Consider the following 16,569-nt stretch of genomic DNA (forward strand, 5'->3'; position numbering starts at 1 on the left):
CGACCCGATTCATTATCATGTCGATCCAAAAACCTGTTAATTTCGTATCGTGTCGTGTCGTGTCGTGTCGAGTTATCGAATCGTGTTAAGAATTGCCAGCCTACTAGTGCGTCAGGAAAGTGGCATTTATGTAAATGACAGACAAGAATAGGGCTAGTATCGTAAACGCATTTACAGCATGTCTGATTTGTCTGCCGTGTTGTCTTGGTACTCTTAAAGGTTTGATACACATCAGAAACACGCACACTCCGCTCTCCTCTGCTTTCCCTCTCACCAAAGCTCTCAACTTTTCTTGGTTTTCTAGTATATTTTTAATTATTTTCCGTTGTATTATTTTACATATCTTGAAAATTATAAAGGTGGAAAAGTTTTTGTGAGGATCTGAGACGAGTCTTTATCTCATGGAGGATCGTAAGGAGGTGTTTCTCTTCTTCTCTTTTTCTCTATTCGTTGTTTGGTTTCTGGGAAAATTATAAACTGTGGGAAGAAGTAAAGGATTGTTCGGGTGTGTGCATATTTAGGTTCGTTTTTCTTGCAGGAGGAGAAACTGAGAAAAACCCAAGTGGCCAATTTTCTTGACTTGTGTAAATAGCTCTGCTGTGGATTCAGAAACATAGTATGTTCTGTTTTCCTGCGTTTTCTGGGTAGCCAAACAGAGCATAAACGTTTTTTGGGCTTTGATTTTTTGTTGCCAAGGAATTGGGGGTTGTTTTGAAATTTGTTTAATTGGTTGATTAGCTTGAAATTGCTGAGAAAATTAATGAGATCTATGAATATGGTTTTAGTTAATTAATTAAGTAGTTATCGGACCATTTTCCTTGTGCTTAATTCTGGTAAAAATAACTTGGGAGTTGAATTGGTTTTTGAGGTTTCATGCTTAGAAACAGTCAAATTTATCACATTAACCAAAATCTTATAAAGTCCGCCATCCGTTGGCTTGGTCTTCCACAACTCTTTCTCGTTATTCACTTCAATAAATGGCTAAATTTTCACCTGGGTGTGATTGAATCTTTATATCATGTTTCCCTCAACCCACACAGCCTTTAATTTATGGCTCTTCAAGCCACTTTTGGTCTTACCTACGAGTGGGCGATGAGCATTACCACCGCCACATTAGTTATCGTTTGATGAGTTTGATCCAATCCATTTGCTACTCAAATCTCAAAATTTAAGCTCCTCGAACGTGAATCGATTAACTAGTTTGTTTGTTTATTGAATGCAGAAAAATGCACCATGGTTATCAGTGCCACAATTCGGGGACTGGGATCAGAAGGGGCAAGTGCCAGACTATTCTCTTGATTTCTCAAAAATAAGGGAAGTGAGGAAGCAAAACAAGAGAGATGTTTCGAGAGCCAGTCTTGGAAATGAAGAAGAGCTCATTGCCTCAAACACTGCTAAAGTGGGTGCTGTTCACAATGAACCCCATTACCATCAGACCCCCCACTCTCCAACTGTATGCTTCCTTTCCCTTTCCCCTTCTTCAATTTTATTTTATTTATTTTTGTATGGTATTTAAACATGCATTTTTTCTTTTTCTTTTCTTTTTTTTGTCAAACGATAGATTTTATTAGCTTAGATGTTAAATTAGCCACCAATGGGTTCAAACCAACGCCATCATACAAGCCTCAACTCTTTTCAACTACTGCATATATGTTAGGAATATATTCCATTCTGAGAGAGTTGAAAAAGCACTATCTCGTTAAAAGGTTCTATACATTCACCATTTCTCAAGACATTTTTTTAGACAAAGATCTCGTTTTTTCCTCTTTTTGGATGGTAAATATTTCTCAAAACATGGATTGTGAATCAAACGCATGTTTGAATTGAAATTAAGATACTGATGCAAGTTCTTTCCTTCTGAATCAGACAAATTCATATTTAAAAGAGGTTGACAATAAGTTTTTTCAAAATTGACTATACGTGGTAAATGGCCACTTGCATTAACCATGCAATTATTGAATATACAAATAGCAGGAGGAGGAGTTGGTGTCGTTACGAATTATGAGCAGTATAAAGTTATGATAGAGGCATGCATATGCTATTTCTGCATACTGAAAGGATGTGTGGGGATTGGGGAGTGGACTACCCTTTTATTAAACCAGTTGAGCCGGCAATGTAGGTGAGTCGGTAGCAACTGTCTAATATAGTATTGACTTTTCATTTACAACTTTTCTTCAATAGTGTACATAGTAACGACTGGCACGAGAAATGAATGATTAAGATTGATTCATCTGAAGAATTTTTGGTTTTGTAGTTATTATATTTAAAGAAGAAAATCACCAGATTTGGTTAAGGAGGAGAAATTTTTCAATTTGACCGGTACACGGGGTGGTACACCACGTATCACTATACAAATTGTGGGATATGTGTGCTAAAAAGTTAATAACTTAAAAAATAAAATTTCCCACCATTTCTATTAAAACACATGGTGTACCACTTGTATTCTCGTCACCACTAAAAACTTCTCGTCAAGGAGGTTCATTCTGTTTATTTTGAAAGTGATCATAATCATTAACACTAGAAGAAGCGATGATTAGCGCAAATGGCGCCTTTGTGGTAATCATTTTTTATTCTGTAGTTGATGATTTCATGACCACTTTTAGAATTAATGTTTCAAACTTCATCCCAATTTTCATACTTTTAAAATGATTGTTTTCCCATGAGGATTACTTAGAATGGATATTATTTTTTATTTTTCTTGGGGGTTTAATACAGGGTAGAAAACTAAATCATCTAAGGTCAGGATTAGAGACCATGTACACCTACTAACCAAAAAAAAATGAAAAATACAAAAACTTATTTTGTGTTTGACGGTCGCACTGTCACATGATCTTTGACAGGTCACAAGAGTAAAGCTTTTATTTCATTTGGTTTTTATTATAAGCAGGGGGCATGATTTGAACTCTAAATGCAGTGGGTTGAAGAGGAAAGTTCTAACCACCCCAGCAATCCACAAATCATTTTTAATATACATAAAATTGCTGGGATAACCCCATTAATATAGATAATATAGAATGTTGTTAGTAAATGTATTAAGGTTACACACATTCGATCATAAAAGTGGTTGCACATGCATGAGATGCTCTACCTCTAACATATTAAAATAACAGCTCATTGTTCTGTGTGTTGGAAAAAGAATTGAATGAGTGATCCAAGGGGAGATATTTACACTCAAGTCCAAGTGGTGCACATGCACCAGCTGTTTTAGGCCATATGAATTATTGTAGCACGAATATCGTACCTGATCATATCTAAACAAAGAAAATATGTGTTACTTAGTACTACGGTTTAGTGGTGTTCCTCTTCACTTGTAAGTGAGAGGTCTCAGGTTTGATTCTCGCTATAGGCGAATTTGAATCATATTCTTGCTAGCCTATTGTGAGGTTAAGCTCATCCCCTCTCCCTTTTAATGCAGATAATATTGTTTGTTAAAAAAATAAAAATAAAGAAAAGGTAGAGTAATCAAATTAGTGTGTAAATAATTATTGTGGATCCAACTTTTATAAGTCGGGCCCTAGTAAGTACTAAAGTAGTGATGGTGAAAGGAAGGGATTTGACTCAGCTACTTGATGATCAAGTGCCCTTTTCACTTATGATGTTTGGATTTGAAACTTTCTTTTTAGAGGGATATATCATAGATGGGAACGGGATTACAAATTTTGGTCCTGGTTATTGTTCACAAATTCAGTCTTTCATTTGGTTTTGTTCCGTTGTCGTGTTTTTATATTTGTTTTCTTCTCTGAACAGGCTCGACGGAGTATTTTCAGCTACTTCAACTGTTGTGTGAAGGCCTGATAATGTCTGTGCCCGGGGGATCACCTCTACTGCTGCTCCTAAGCCTTGTTATGTCTTTCATTGGTTTGTACTTGATAAGTAGTATTCGGTTCTTTTTCTTACCCTCACTTACACGCTTCATTTGACGAAATACGACGATAACGACGATGCTTATGATGTATTATCGGATTCGGTGATTGGTATTTATCTGATATTGCTTTGCTCATGTTTCCGCTCGCGGCATCTATTATAATGTCGTAATGCTGCCTTGTCCTCTAAAGCAAACCTGGCGCTTCTGATGCAAGATTTCTTTCTTTGCTGCTTTTACTGCTCTACTAATCTTCTGTTAAATTTTAGGGTTTAGAGAATCTTGAAAACGACTTAACATTAACAGAGTATCACGACTTGCATTTTTCGTGTTTATGTCTAATGTAATAATTTGATAGTGGAAGAAGGCCAGCTTTACAAAGGGGGTCCTAAAGGTAAAACCATCATCAGTTTTAACATTACAAATTACAATCACACGATTTATATATTGTGAATTGGGGAGGGAATGAAAAATAAGCCAAAGTTTTCATGCAAATACCTTCTTTTTCGAATCCTTTTTTATTTTACTTTTTTGTTTGTAATAAAAAAATTAAATTGTTGGGATAAATTTTCTAACGTTGTGGTCTATGTTATATAGGGAGACAGAGGGTGAGGCAATATAGAGAGAGAATGGATACATTGTAGAATGTTTGGGGATTGTTGTGATTTTCCTTTATGTCAGTGCCTTTAGTTATAGTAAATCAAGAGAATAGGAATAACTTGTCGTCCAAATAAGTACAATACTATAGGAAAAGAATCACTAGAATAATGGATTATAGAAACCAAATTTATTTAGGGTAAACACATTCACAATTACATAATATTTATAACACTCACTCTCTTAAGTGTGTAAATACTCAAGTAGATGCAATATCAGGTTCGACAAAGTTGAGAAAGTCCACTCGTCAACACTAATCTAGGAACGCACTAGTCTCAAACATAGACCTTGGATATGGAAATAAGTCTCACAAAACTCAACTATGGTAAAACCCAATATGGGACAAAAACCAATACCCTAAGGAAAACGGTGAGTTGGATGCAAAGCCAATTTAAACACCAATGGGACGTACACAAGAGTATGACCAGCCATGATGGGTGCCTCGTTAAAACCTAGTCATGTAGCAAAAACCCAAAGGGAAACATGCTCCTAAGCGTAGGAAAAAAGAGTACATTAAGATCAAATGAGTATACTTCGAGATACTTCCCTTGAGTTTGACACAATTCCAAAGAGAACTAACAATGTTACAACACAGAAAGTTTACACATACCAATTCCTTGTACAAGCTTCTGAAAAGTAAACTTTGGCAATGACTTAGTGAAAAGGACGGCCACTTGAGAACGGATTTGATTGACTTCAATGTTCTAATGTTCTTGTTGCTGATGAGAGAAAAAGAACTTCATCACAATATACTTGGTGTTGTCTCCTTTGATGTATCCCTTCTTAAGATGTTTGATACATGCTGCGTTATCTTCATAAATCGTTGTAAGGATGTCAACGACGGAAGAGAATTTGCAGGTGCTTTGAATATGTCCCACAATTACTCTCAACCAAAAGCACTTCTGAGTGGCATCATGTAGGGAGAGTATTTCAGAATGGCTTGAAGAAGTCGCAATTATGGTCTGTTTGGTTGATCTCTGAGATATTGCAGTGTCTTCAACGGTAAAGATGTAATGCGTTTGAGGACGTACCTTGTGCAGATCAGACATATACCATGTGTTAGCATAACCAACAAGGTAAGAATTAACCCAAGAATCGAGGGGGTGGCGACTCTACTCGAGGATTTATACGGATAGAACAAACTCAAATATGTAGTACCTTCGAGGTAATGGAAAACATCTTTAACACTTGTCCATTGTCTGCGTGTCAGTTCATTATTGTATCTCACTTAAAGATTCACAGTGAAGGATATGTTTGGTCTAGTAAGTATAATAATATGCCAATTGTACTAAGGTAAGGAACTTCTGGTTTCAAGACCTCTTCCTCATCACCTTTAGGACAGGAAGAATCTCGTTTTGCATCTAGTGTTCGAACAACCATATGAGTACTCGAAGATTTTGCTTTAACCTCATCAAAATGATGCAACACCTTCAGGTATAGTTCGACTGATGAACAAGAATACTGTAACGACCCAAAATTCTTAATTGGAAGCTAAATTCGGTGATAGGCCAAAAAAAATTAGAATCATGGTTAATCTTTACGCTATTAACCGTAATAAATTTCTTTCCTTAAAAGAAATCCAGCACAAGAATAAATTTGGGTTATTTTATGGCTGCATTTAACCGTCTTGTTAGACTGCTTACGTACCCTACGCAGGGATCAAGTCATTCGTAGTTCACCAACACAATGTTAATCCATTTTCTAAATTATTCAAGTGACTACCAATCACAAATCTAGGTTCAAACAAAGGAATCACACCAAATGCATATCATACATGGATTCAGAATATCGAAATTAGCCTAAAAAGACAGCATCAGCCCTTTGGCCAAGGGCTGCCGCACGTGGTGGTTTTTGGCAACCGAAAACCCACTTTTTCGATTAACTCCAAATTCCACCAAAATTTACAGGAAGATAGAGCTCAACAAGAGGAACAAGTTTTATACCTTCCACGAAGACCAAAAGTGGACGGAAGATGGTCAATTTGTTGATAAGGCCAATGGGTGCCCAAAGTTTCCCGGCATCAATTTATCGGCTACAGTGATCCGACGGGGGCAAAGTTGGTCTGGATTTACTCCTGGGATGATGGGCTACAAGACCCAAGTGGTGGAGTTAGCCATTGCTTGGCAGATTCACCAGAAAAAGGAAAAGGGTGGCCGGAGCACCATTGTGTTTCATTGGGTTTTGTGGCCTCACACCTCCACATACGGTGATTAATCAAGGTGGTTCTTGGTTGGGTTTTGTAGAGGGAAGTGAGAGCTTCAAGATGGTGGTCGTGGTGTCGAAAAATCCATCGGAGTTGGCCATAATCGACGTCAGAAAATAAGATGTTGTGGGAGTCAACTAGGTCGCGAATTGGGTTGGGGTTTCTGGGCCTTTTGGGTTAGTTTCCTGAAACTTCCTAATTTGGCTGACTAATTATAGAGACTTACTACTAATAGTAAGTCCAAGTGTCTAAAAGGTCTTACTACTTCCGAGGCTCATAACTTCTTCATTCTAACTCGGAATTAAGATCCGTTTGCACCTACGCGCTCATAAGGTCGTCCTCTATTCAAATATATATCAAGAATTACAATAAAATATATGAGGATAAAATACATCCTCGTATAATTACACTAACCAAATAGGGCATTTTCATCATTCCCCACTTAATGAAAAATTATACGACATAATTAATTCTTAATCCGAAAGCGGGATTTCACATTTTCCCCATTCGAATTTCATAACCATAAATCGATCTATTTCTGATTTCATCCACCTAAACAATAAATGAATCCACATAATTTCTAAATATTCAGAGTATTACAAATACCTTTTGAACGATGCTCAATCTCCAGGCCAAGACAATATCGAGTTTTCTCTAGATTTGTCATCTCCAATTCCAACTTCAAGTGCGTGGTGATTCTCTCGAGCTCTTCTAGAGTCTCAATGAGGTTCATGTCATCAACATAAATTGCAACAACCGCAAATCTGATATGTGACTTTTTAATGAACACACAATGGCATAGGTTGTTGTTCATATATCTCTGACTAGTCAAATACTCACTCAAATGGTTATACCACATCAATTCGCATTGCTTCAATCCATAGAGTGAACTCCTCGAAAGGGTGTTCCATGGTCTGAAACTATTTGATCCAGTGAATGGAAGTTCTTCTGAAATTTTCATGTTGATTTTCATATTAAGATCTCATCAAGATATGCAGTTACCACGTTCATTAGTTGCATGTCCAGTTTTTCGAAAACTACCATACTGACAAGATAGTGAAACACTATCACATCCATGACTGGCTAATAAGCTTGGTTATAGTCAATTCCAGAACGTTGAGAAAATCCTTGAGCAACAAGGTGAGCCTTGTATCACACGATGTGATTCTTCTCATTACGCTTTCTTATGCAAACTCACTTGTAGCCTTCACATGTGGAAGTGTAGGAACTACAAGTCCAAACACCTTGCATTTTGCAAGTGAATCAAGTTTGACCTGGATTGATTGTTTCTAGTTTGACCAATCGGTTCGACGTAGACATTGATCAACGAAACAGGGTTTTATGTCATCACACTGCATGCTTTCAATAACTACTGCATATTTTATCGCATCGTTGATTATCATTTCATTCCATACCTATATATCATCCAAGCTAGCATAAAGAACCAATATCTCTCGATTGTTTAGAGGTGGATTCATTTTTTCTAGGACATTTTCGTCATCTAGGATGAGTAGGCGATGGTCAAATTCACGCCATTTTCACTAGCATGTGTCGAGGATTTCCTCTTTTGAGGTTATGAATCCTTTAAACCAACTGGTCTACCACATTCTGGGTGGGAGCACTTGATTGGCTAGCCTCCAAGGTGTTAGGCACGTCCGCGAGGTGGGGCAATCCACTTAAAGAATTCATGGCATCCTTCTAGAATATGAGTTCGACGTTCGTACGCTACGTCAATCTTTGTTGGCATATTTGTAGCTTGTATATGTGATCTCGTCACTTTCGCTAGATCGATAAAAGATCTAGCAAGCGTTGAAGATCTAGGATTCTTTGCACTTTAGTTTTAGATTGTGCAGTACGAGGATCCAAATGAGACTTAGTGGGAGTCATCTATGATAATTCACGTCGTTATTCCAAAACAGTGAAGTTCTTATCTCTCCTTAACAACAGGAAGACTGCCTTATAAAAGTGACAATTCGCGTAACGAGTGTCAAAGAGATTGCATGTTAAAGGTTCTAAGTAATGAACTATTGAATGAGAATCATATCTGACATAGATTCACATCTTCTCTAAGGATCCATGTTGGTACGTAAAAGCGGCACATGAACAACACAACCAAAGACGTACATATGTGAGATGTCGATCTCGTATCTAGTGACCAACTGAAGCGTAAAATAACGTTGAGTCGTGACGGGCCTTAGAGGGACAAGCATTGTTGTATGAAGTATTGCATGGCCTCATGAAGAAATCAAAAGTTTGGTGCACATGACCAAAGTCCGAGCGATTAATAGAAGGTGTTTAATGAACACTTCTGTTTGGCCATTTTGGGTATGAACATGGGGTATATGATGTTCAACTTCAATCCCAATGGACATGCAATAGTCAACGAAGGTTTTCTATGTGGATTCTCTAGCATTATCCAGTCGAATCCACTTAATCAGATAATCAAGGTGGTGAGCCCTTAGCTTAAAATTTTGAGCTAGGAGTTTAAAGAATGCAGAATTTTTGTGGACAAGAGACATGTGTGACCAACTTGTAAAATCATCAACCAATACCATAAAATATCTAAGTAGCCGGCATGGAGGTTGAATCAGTCCACAAATGTCCCTTTGATCCTTTGAAGAAAGGTTGGAGGATCCGTGAGGATCTTGTTTTGGGATGGTTTATAATTAACTTACCCAATGAACAAGTTTGACATAAGAAATCTTGAGGGATGTAGCCTAATTTTCTGGTTAGGGGATGCCCATGTGTGACTTTGAGAATACAGCGCATTAAACTATGTCCATGATGTCTCAATCATGTAAAAAAATTGGCACAAATCAAAATTTAAAGTTCATTATGATTCTAAATTTAGGATACTAAATTACTAACTTTATACTAGCAAGCTATTTAAATTACATGGAACCAAAACTCAAAACCAACAAAATAAATTACAAATTTATTTTCAATTGACTTGCAATTTAGTAGTTCAAACTTCAAATTTCTAGTTGTTGATGAAGATTGGCCATATGGGCCCGTTCTCCTTATTGATAGTTAGCCCCTTGTAGAAGATTGACCTCTTCCCCTTGATATAGTAGTTATAGATCTGGTTGTATTACAACAAAGGTGTTAAACTCAGAAGTCTACAAGCAGGAGACTTAGTCTTGAGAGAAGTCTTCCAAAACACCAAAGTCACAGGAAAATGAAAACTCGGGGCAAACTGGGAAAGCCCGTGCAAGGTTGCAAGAGTAGGGGGCAACATAACTTACCACTTAAGATCATATGGATGGAACCCCAATCACCAAAACGTGAAACATTACCAAACTCAGAAAGTACTATCCATAAGTGCGTCACATGAACAACACGCGATTTGATTCCTTCCCAGGATATGTAGGCAGTCCTCTCTAGAACCAATGGCAACACCACCGTTTGTGGGAAGACAAGTCCATGGAGAACTTATCTCTTTACACCCCTTCATAGGCTTATCGTCAAAAGTAATCTCTGGTGTAATTTTTTACATCACATCATCTTTTCTTTAGAACTACACCAGTGATTCGATTCTCCATCTCTAAGATATGCAGGCAATCCTTCTTGGATTCAATCACACCCCATTGTCAATCAATTTTGGTCATGAATATCAAGTATCTATTTGTCTAAAATACATGTTCTTTCTTTATTTTTCAATGATGCAGGGAATGCCCTACTCGTTCAAAAATAGGGTTCAACTTTGAAAAACTTGACATGAACACAAGTCTAAAAAGTTCAAAGTTACATTGTTAGATGAACCTTCTTTAACCTCATCCGTTTAGAACGGTTAACAGCTTGGGAGACTTGAAGTGTAAAAGCACGGTAATGATTGGCGGGCTATGGGCACATGACGCCTTGACCTAGAAGTCAAATGCACCATTCGGCCTTCGAAAAGTTTAAACAACGATTGGTGTACTTTTTCTTGATACTATGTGTTTCGATGGTCATGAATTTCGTAGTGATTTTAGCACTGACATCCCAACGGGCGTGCCAAAATGTTAACCATAAGAACTACCAAGACTACATGGCGTGCAAGCCAAGTAACTAATGAGCTTACTACTTCATTCGGTTGAATGCGGGGCATGCCAACTTGATGATCGAGCTCAATTAGTGAGTAAATGAATGTGGTGGTGGTGGTGACGAACGCGATATTGACTTCTGTGTATTATGATTATGGTTGAGGAAGGAACTCACCTCGGCCTCTGGGTTCTAAAGCATGAAGACAAGGCTGCTAGTTTCTTCGAAGTTCATGAATTGTCGGCGTCAGGTTCGCCTCCCTAATTATATTTATGCAAATATAAGTACGCCGAACCGGTACCTAACTGTACGGACACAAATACTCAAAAGAGTTAAGCATCTTGATTGTAAATGTGGTTCGGTCGTCTGAATGTCAAACTCTGAAATGTACTTGCAAATATTCAATCATAAAACAAACTTGACTTTCGATGTGCCGAGCGAGGCAACCTAGTAACACCTCACTTCACGGAGAAGGCTAATGAAGTGACCTCTTCTAATAAGGACTCAAAGACTCCTTACTGGCCGAGACTTGGATAAATAACCAGCTGAACTTGAAGCAGTGTTGTTAAGACTAATTGAAGGTGCTCATCTGTCGCCTGATTCTACGGCTCCAGTGCTATTAAGACTAACTTAAGGTGTTGTCGGTTATCAACCACAGTGCTGTTAAGACTAACTAAAAGTGTGCTCGATGAGGTTAAGACGGTTAGTGTTTTCTCAAGAATGAGAGATTTCGCGTAAAGCGAAGGTTTGCACAGGGCAGATTTGTTTGTGTGTTTGGAGATGCTTTGAACGTTGGACATCCTCTCTTATTGATAGTAGTAACTTTCCTGGTATTGAGGTAGAATCCTACCATGACTAAATTTCATCGGCATCTTTCTCCTTATCAGAACTGGACTGCGAACATTCCTACCAACCCTAGGATTCTGAATCTGTCCGTCTTTCAATATTCAATCCATTTCCTTATCCTAACCAAATTCCTCAAGAATTCAAAGGATATTCTCACTACCTTGCTTTTCGAGGTCTCCTAGTAGAATCAAACCTTAAGTCTCCAAAACCATCTCGAAAATCCAAGTATCCTTTATTAACTTGAACTCGGCCGGAGCATTATGGACTAGGCTGAGATATCTCATCATGGGCCGATCAAATAGCTTACTCGGCCTAAATCCATTAATTTGGGCCTAAACAATTTGGTAAACTTGTAAAAACAATTTGGTAAACTTGTAAAATCAATTTTTTTTTTTTTTTAACAATTGGGGTAAAAGAAAGCTAAAAAGCCAAAGCAGTAAAACCCAGCTTGGGAAAACTAGCTTTTTGTCACAATACACAAGTGAAAAGTGCCATTAGATGATTTCTTCAAAATGGCAACCTTACCCTCCTTTTCTCCTTCATCCCAGTTCTAGACTCCACCTTCTTTTCTCTAGTCTGAGTGATTGCTCTCCAACACCATGCTACCCAGATTCGCTACCCCATCCTTTCCATCTCTTCCTGTTACCCAAATTCGCCACCCTATCTCTCTCCTAGTCCCCACCAAATATAAGATCCTAACCCATTCCCTTCTAGGTGATAACCCAAATCCCACCCACCCATCCACCACCCCACCTCCTAAAATATGCAACACTCTGGAAGAGGGAGCAGATACAACGGCTATGAGAGGGACTGGCAACTGCAATCTCTCTTCTGATCTCGTCAATGACATATATGAGAGGGATTGGATCGCTGGTTGATACGACGACTACGAGATTGAGGGCTGGGCAAAATGAGCTGATATAAAGGGCAATACAGGCAGGGACTGAGGCGTGGTTATGAGGATTGCAGATTCTCGACAACATATTCGTATGCAGGGGAAGTGCAATCAGCAAAGCCACGATGTCGAAGTGCAGACTTGCATGATGGCAGTTGCTTTGTTGGCTAGATAAAGAAGATGGAGGAGATGAAAATGAAGAAGATGAAGAAAGACAAAAAATGAAAAAAAAAAGATGAAGATGGAGAAAATAAGGGAGATGACACTTCTAGAGAGAGATTATTAATAAAATATAAATAATAAATAAAAATTATTATTATATTTCATCTAACACTATACCCTTTTTAGTCTTTTAAGGGGGCGTTTGTTTGCCCTCACTAACTGTCACTAGACTAGACTGGACTAACTATTAGTCCAGTCTGGTGTTTGTTATCATCCAGGACTAGTGTTAATGAGACTAGCCCGGACTTGCCTACACTAAAGGCTTCACTAAAGGTTCCTAGCGAGAGTCCCCCGAAACCATGGGACTAGCTAAGAACTCTCCCTGCTCTCTGTTTCACTCCCTCTTTCTTCTCTCCTCGCCCTGAACTTAAACCCAGAATCAGGCAAATTCGCTACTCCCTGCGCGCATCTCGTGTTTATCACCGATCTCGCAGTCGAGAGGCAATACTTCTCCTCTGTTCAGATCCTCGGCTTGCTCGACCTCTGCTCGACCGCGCCTCATCCGCCACAACACTGTCACCAAATTTCATGACGCCCACCAAAACCCAGACACTGATCAGCCAAAACCCAGAAAACAAAAATCAATTACAAAACCCATATTCTATTTTTCAAAAATGCTCAAGTTGTGAAAATGGTGGAGTTTGACGATAATAGTGAAAAGGAATGGTGTTTAATGGTCTGCAATTTCAACATCCAAAAATGGCTTTTTTTATAATAGTGAAAATGAATGGATTTTGACGATGAAGGGGAAAGTACAGAGAGTTAGAGGGAGTTGGAAAAGCAGGAGAAAAAGATGGAGAGCTTTCGGGGGTATGAGACTTTTCTAGATAAAGGGGAAAAAAGAAAAAGAAAAAAAATGTAAAAGATAAGAATTAATTATTATTTTTATTATTTTAGTTATTTAGTTCGATACTGCACCAAACGCTTCACTAAGTTAGTCCAGCTTAGTCTATTCTAAGCCAGTCCAACTTAGTCTCTGAAGCTATTCCAGTCGGAGATAGTCCGGTACAACAAACGCCCCCTAAAAGTTTACCAAACACTTGGAAAACTGTTTTTTTTTAAAAGCACTTTTATTAAAAAGTTTATCAAACACTCAACTGCTTTATTTTACAACTGTTTATTCTCACAGCACATCAAAATCAATTTTTATTTAAACACAGCAATACCAACTAGCCCTAAGGGTTGATCAAACTAGTCTTTGTTAAATTTCTAATTTTGGGGATTAACAGGTATAATAGTTCTTTCTTGATTTTTAATTGATAAATGGTATTTTATTAATATATAGTACAAGCTAACTACATTATTTTTAGGGAAATTTTATTGGAACTCATTCAACCTCTTTCTACACCCAAAACAAAAAATATTTTCTTAAAATTCCTAATTCACCCTTTGATTAAAACTGAAAAAAAGAAATAAACAAAACTGAAATCTCTTTCCACACCCAGTGGTTCTCTTCCACCTCAAACCCCACAGAAGATTCACCGGCGATTCTCCATGGAAACTTCAATTCAAATTCTTTTAGCATCATAACCGCCTTATATGGCACCGGAACGGAGTATGGATCTGGATACAGTCGAAAGCCCGAGTATAAGGCACCGAAACCAGGGTATGGACATGGGTACGAGAGAAAGCCCGAGTACGAGGCACCAGAGTCCGAATATGGATCTGGGTACGGTCAAAAGCCTAAGTTTGAACACCGCCAGCTGAATTCGGATCTGGGAATGGTCAGAAGCCGAGCTACGGTGAGGAATCTGGTTATGGCGATAAACCGCCGAGAAGCCGAGCTATGGTGAGGAAGGTGGTTATGGAGAAAAGCCATCGAGAAGGCCAAGCTATGGGCGGCCTAGTTATGAGACGCCAGAAAGCGAGGAGAGGCCGAGCTATGGGAGGACTGAGTTTGAGAAGCCGGGTTACGGCGAAGAGCCGCCGAGGAGGACTAGCTATGGAGATGAGCCGCCACCCCCGAGGCCAAGCTATGGGAGGCCTGGCTACGAGGGTTTATGTTCTTTTAATTTATTTTTACTTTTTAAATAATGTCAGGGCAACATGGAGAGTTTAATGGCAAAAATATTTAAGTTGGGTTTGAAGATAAGATAGTTGGGTGTAAATAAAATTTCCATTATTTTTAACCTATTGTAAACTTAAGTTCACTACTTCCAGTAAATAATATTAGTTCTGGAAAAAAAAAATTACATAGCATAAGATAAAGAACAAGAAGGCTGAAAATATTTTGTAACTTCTGACAAAAAAAAATACATATATTTTGTAACTTCTAGCAAATTAAGTTTTTTTAATGGAATAAATTAACCTTAAATTAGAGTATTTGGTGATTGAAGGATACCTAACTGTAGGGGTGGTTCGGTATGGGATACCATACCGAAACCGTTATCCCGATTCCCATACCAAAATTTTCGGGAATCCCAATTTCAATACCGATCCCAAACCAAATTTTCGGGAATCCCGAAATAGTTTCGGGATTTCGGGACAAATCGGGAATCCCAAAATAATTTTGGGCTTTTGGGCTTTTGGACAAAAAAAGCTAATATTGGTCCAATTGGACAAAAACCTAATATTGGGTCGAAGGGGCTTTTGGGCTTTGAGTGTTACAAGCTACAAAAATACACAGATACGAACATGAAACCTCCGATTAACAAACTATAGCTTTCTCCGCAGTTAATAGTTACTTATGTGTATCTAAAGACCAAAAATCAATTACGATAAACAAGATAAGACATTTTATGAACAGAAAATCGAGGTCAAGATTTATTCCTAAGGAAACGCCATCACATAATAAACTTTTCCTTAGAAGAGAGAGAGAACCGAGTAGTCAATTGTTGCAAACAACACAAGAAGCCGGTATCAACACTAGTGCTTGTCCTTGGGAATATCCTTTGGTGGAACCTTTGATTCCAGTTCCTTGGTGATTCTGAGAGAAAATCCATGAAGTCGTATTAAGATGCAAGACCACTAACAAAAATATACGAAAGCAGAGTACATTATTTCCATGATAATAAACATAAAACGGCATATCACAATTCATCAAGTCCTCAAGATCACACTTAAAAAATATCCCTACGCAATCATCAATGTCCACTGTCCAAGTTTGGCTGGACAATGATTTGTACACTGCACCAGTGTTTGATAACAAATCATTCTTGGTTTATCTTAAAAACCATGGACACAAAGAATAAAACCAAGTAATACGATAAATGAAAGTCTTTTATGATCTGCCCTTCTATTTGAGGGCTGATTCCAAATTATAGAAACTAATGCCCTGCTCCAACCAAAAGATCGAGACTAGGGTAATACTGAAAAGCTAAGATAAGAGAGAAAAGGCATTGGAGATAGTATCATTTGAAAGATGCCTAGTCATTTAGGTAACACAGTACATCTAAGGCTTCCAAAAGTTAACCCTTCAAACCCCCACCAAACACACATCTCTTATACAGAAGGCCAATTTTCACACCATTACTTGCTAACTTACTAAACCATCCTCTTTTCCAACATCAAGACAAAACAAACGAGAATGGTACATGATAACATCATAAATATCTGAATATAAAGCATATCAGGTGTAGCAATCTGCTGAACGTTAACACTTATCCATGTTAAGAGTGAGACAGGGTTAAGCTGAACCATTTTCAAGAAACATATAGAATTCAAACGAACTGCCAAATTAAATTTTGACTAAGTTGAGTAGCTACTTGCACACTTACAAACAATTTCATAGTTAACATATTTTACAGAAAAACAAAACGAAAAAAAGAATGAGAGGAGGATTACTTGGGCGATTCTTCCTCAAACTTGTAACACTCAAAGTTTCAAGTTTATGAAGATTGTTGACCTCTTTGGCCCCTTCTTATT

At 38.0% G+C, this 16,569-nt stretch overlaps 1 protein-coding gene and 1 long non-coding RNA gene across 2 annotated transcripts; one reads left to right on the top strand and one right to left on the bottom strand.

Annotated features, from left to right (window-relative positions):
* The first annotated feature begins 233 nt into the window (after nt 1–233).
* LOC126631648 (uncharacterized) lies at nt 234–4,000 on the top strand. The gene is made up of 3 exons (XM_050301805.1): nt 234–419; nt 1,223–1,453; nt 3,748–4,000. Exons 1-3 carry the CDS (start codon nt 402–404, stop codon nt 3,793–3,795), a joined length of 297 nt encoding a protein of 98 aa, XP_050157762.1. The 5' UTR covers nt 234–401; the 3' UTR covers nt 3,796–4,000.
* An 11,334-nt stretch (nt 4,001–15,334) lies between these two features.
* On the bottom strand, nt 15,335–16,564 carry LOC126632039 (uncharacterized). Its single transcript, XR_007626558.1, has 2 exons — nt 16,489–16,564; nt 15,335–15,631 (listed from the first exon to the last, which is right to left on the bottom strand). It is a non-coding gene; the product is annotated as an uncharacterized LOC126632039 (long non-coding RNA).
* Nucleotides 16,565–16,569: the final 5 nt, after the last annotated feature.

Source organism: Malus sylvestris, chromosome 1 (genome assembly GCF_916048215.2).
Source record: "Malus sylvestris chromosome 1, drMalSylv7.2, whole genome shotgun sequence".
In the NCBI taxonomy this organism is placed as follows: domain Eukaryota; kingdom Viridiplantae; phylum Streptophyta; class Magnoliopsida; order Rosales; family Rosaceae; genus Malus; species Malus sylvestris.

Coding starts and splice junctions, on each gene's coding strand:
- LOC126631648 (XM_050301805.1), top strand. Junction 1,454..3,747: donor AGACCCCCCACTCTCCAACT/GTATGCTTCCTT, acceptor TTCTCTGAACAG/GCTCGACGGAGTATTTTCAG.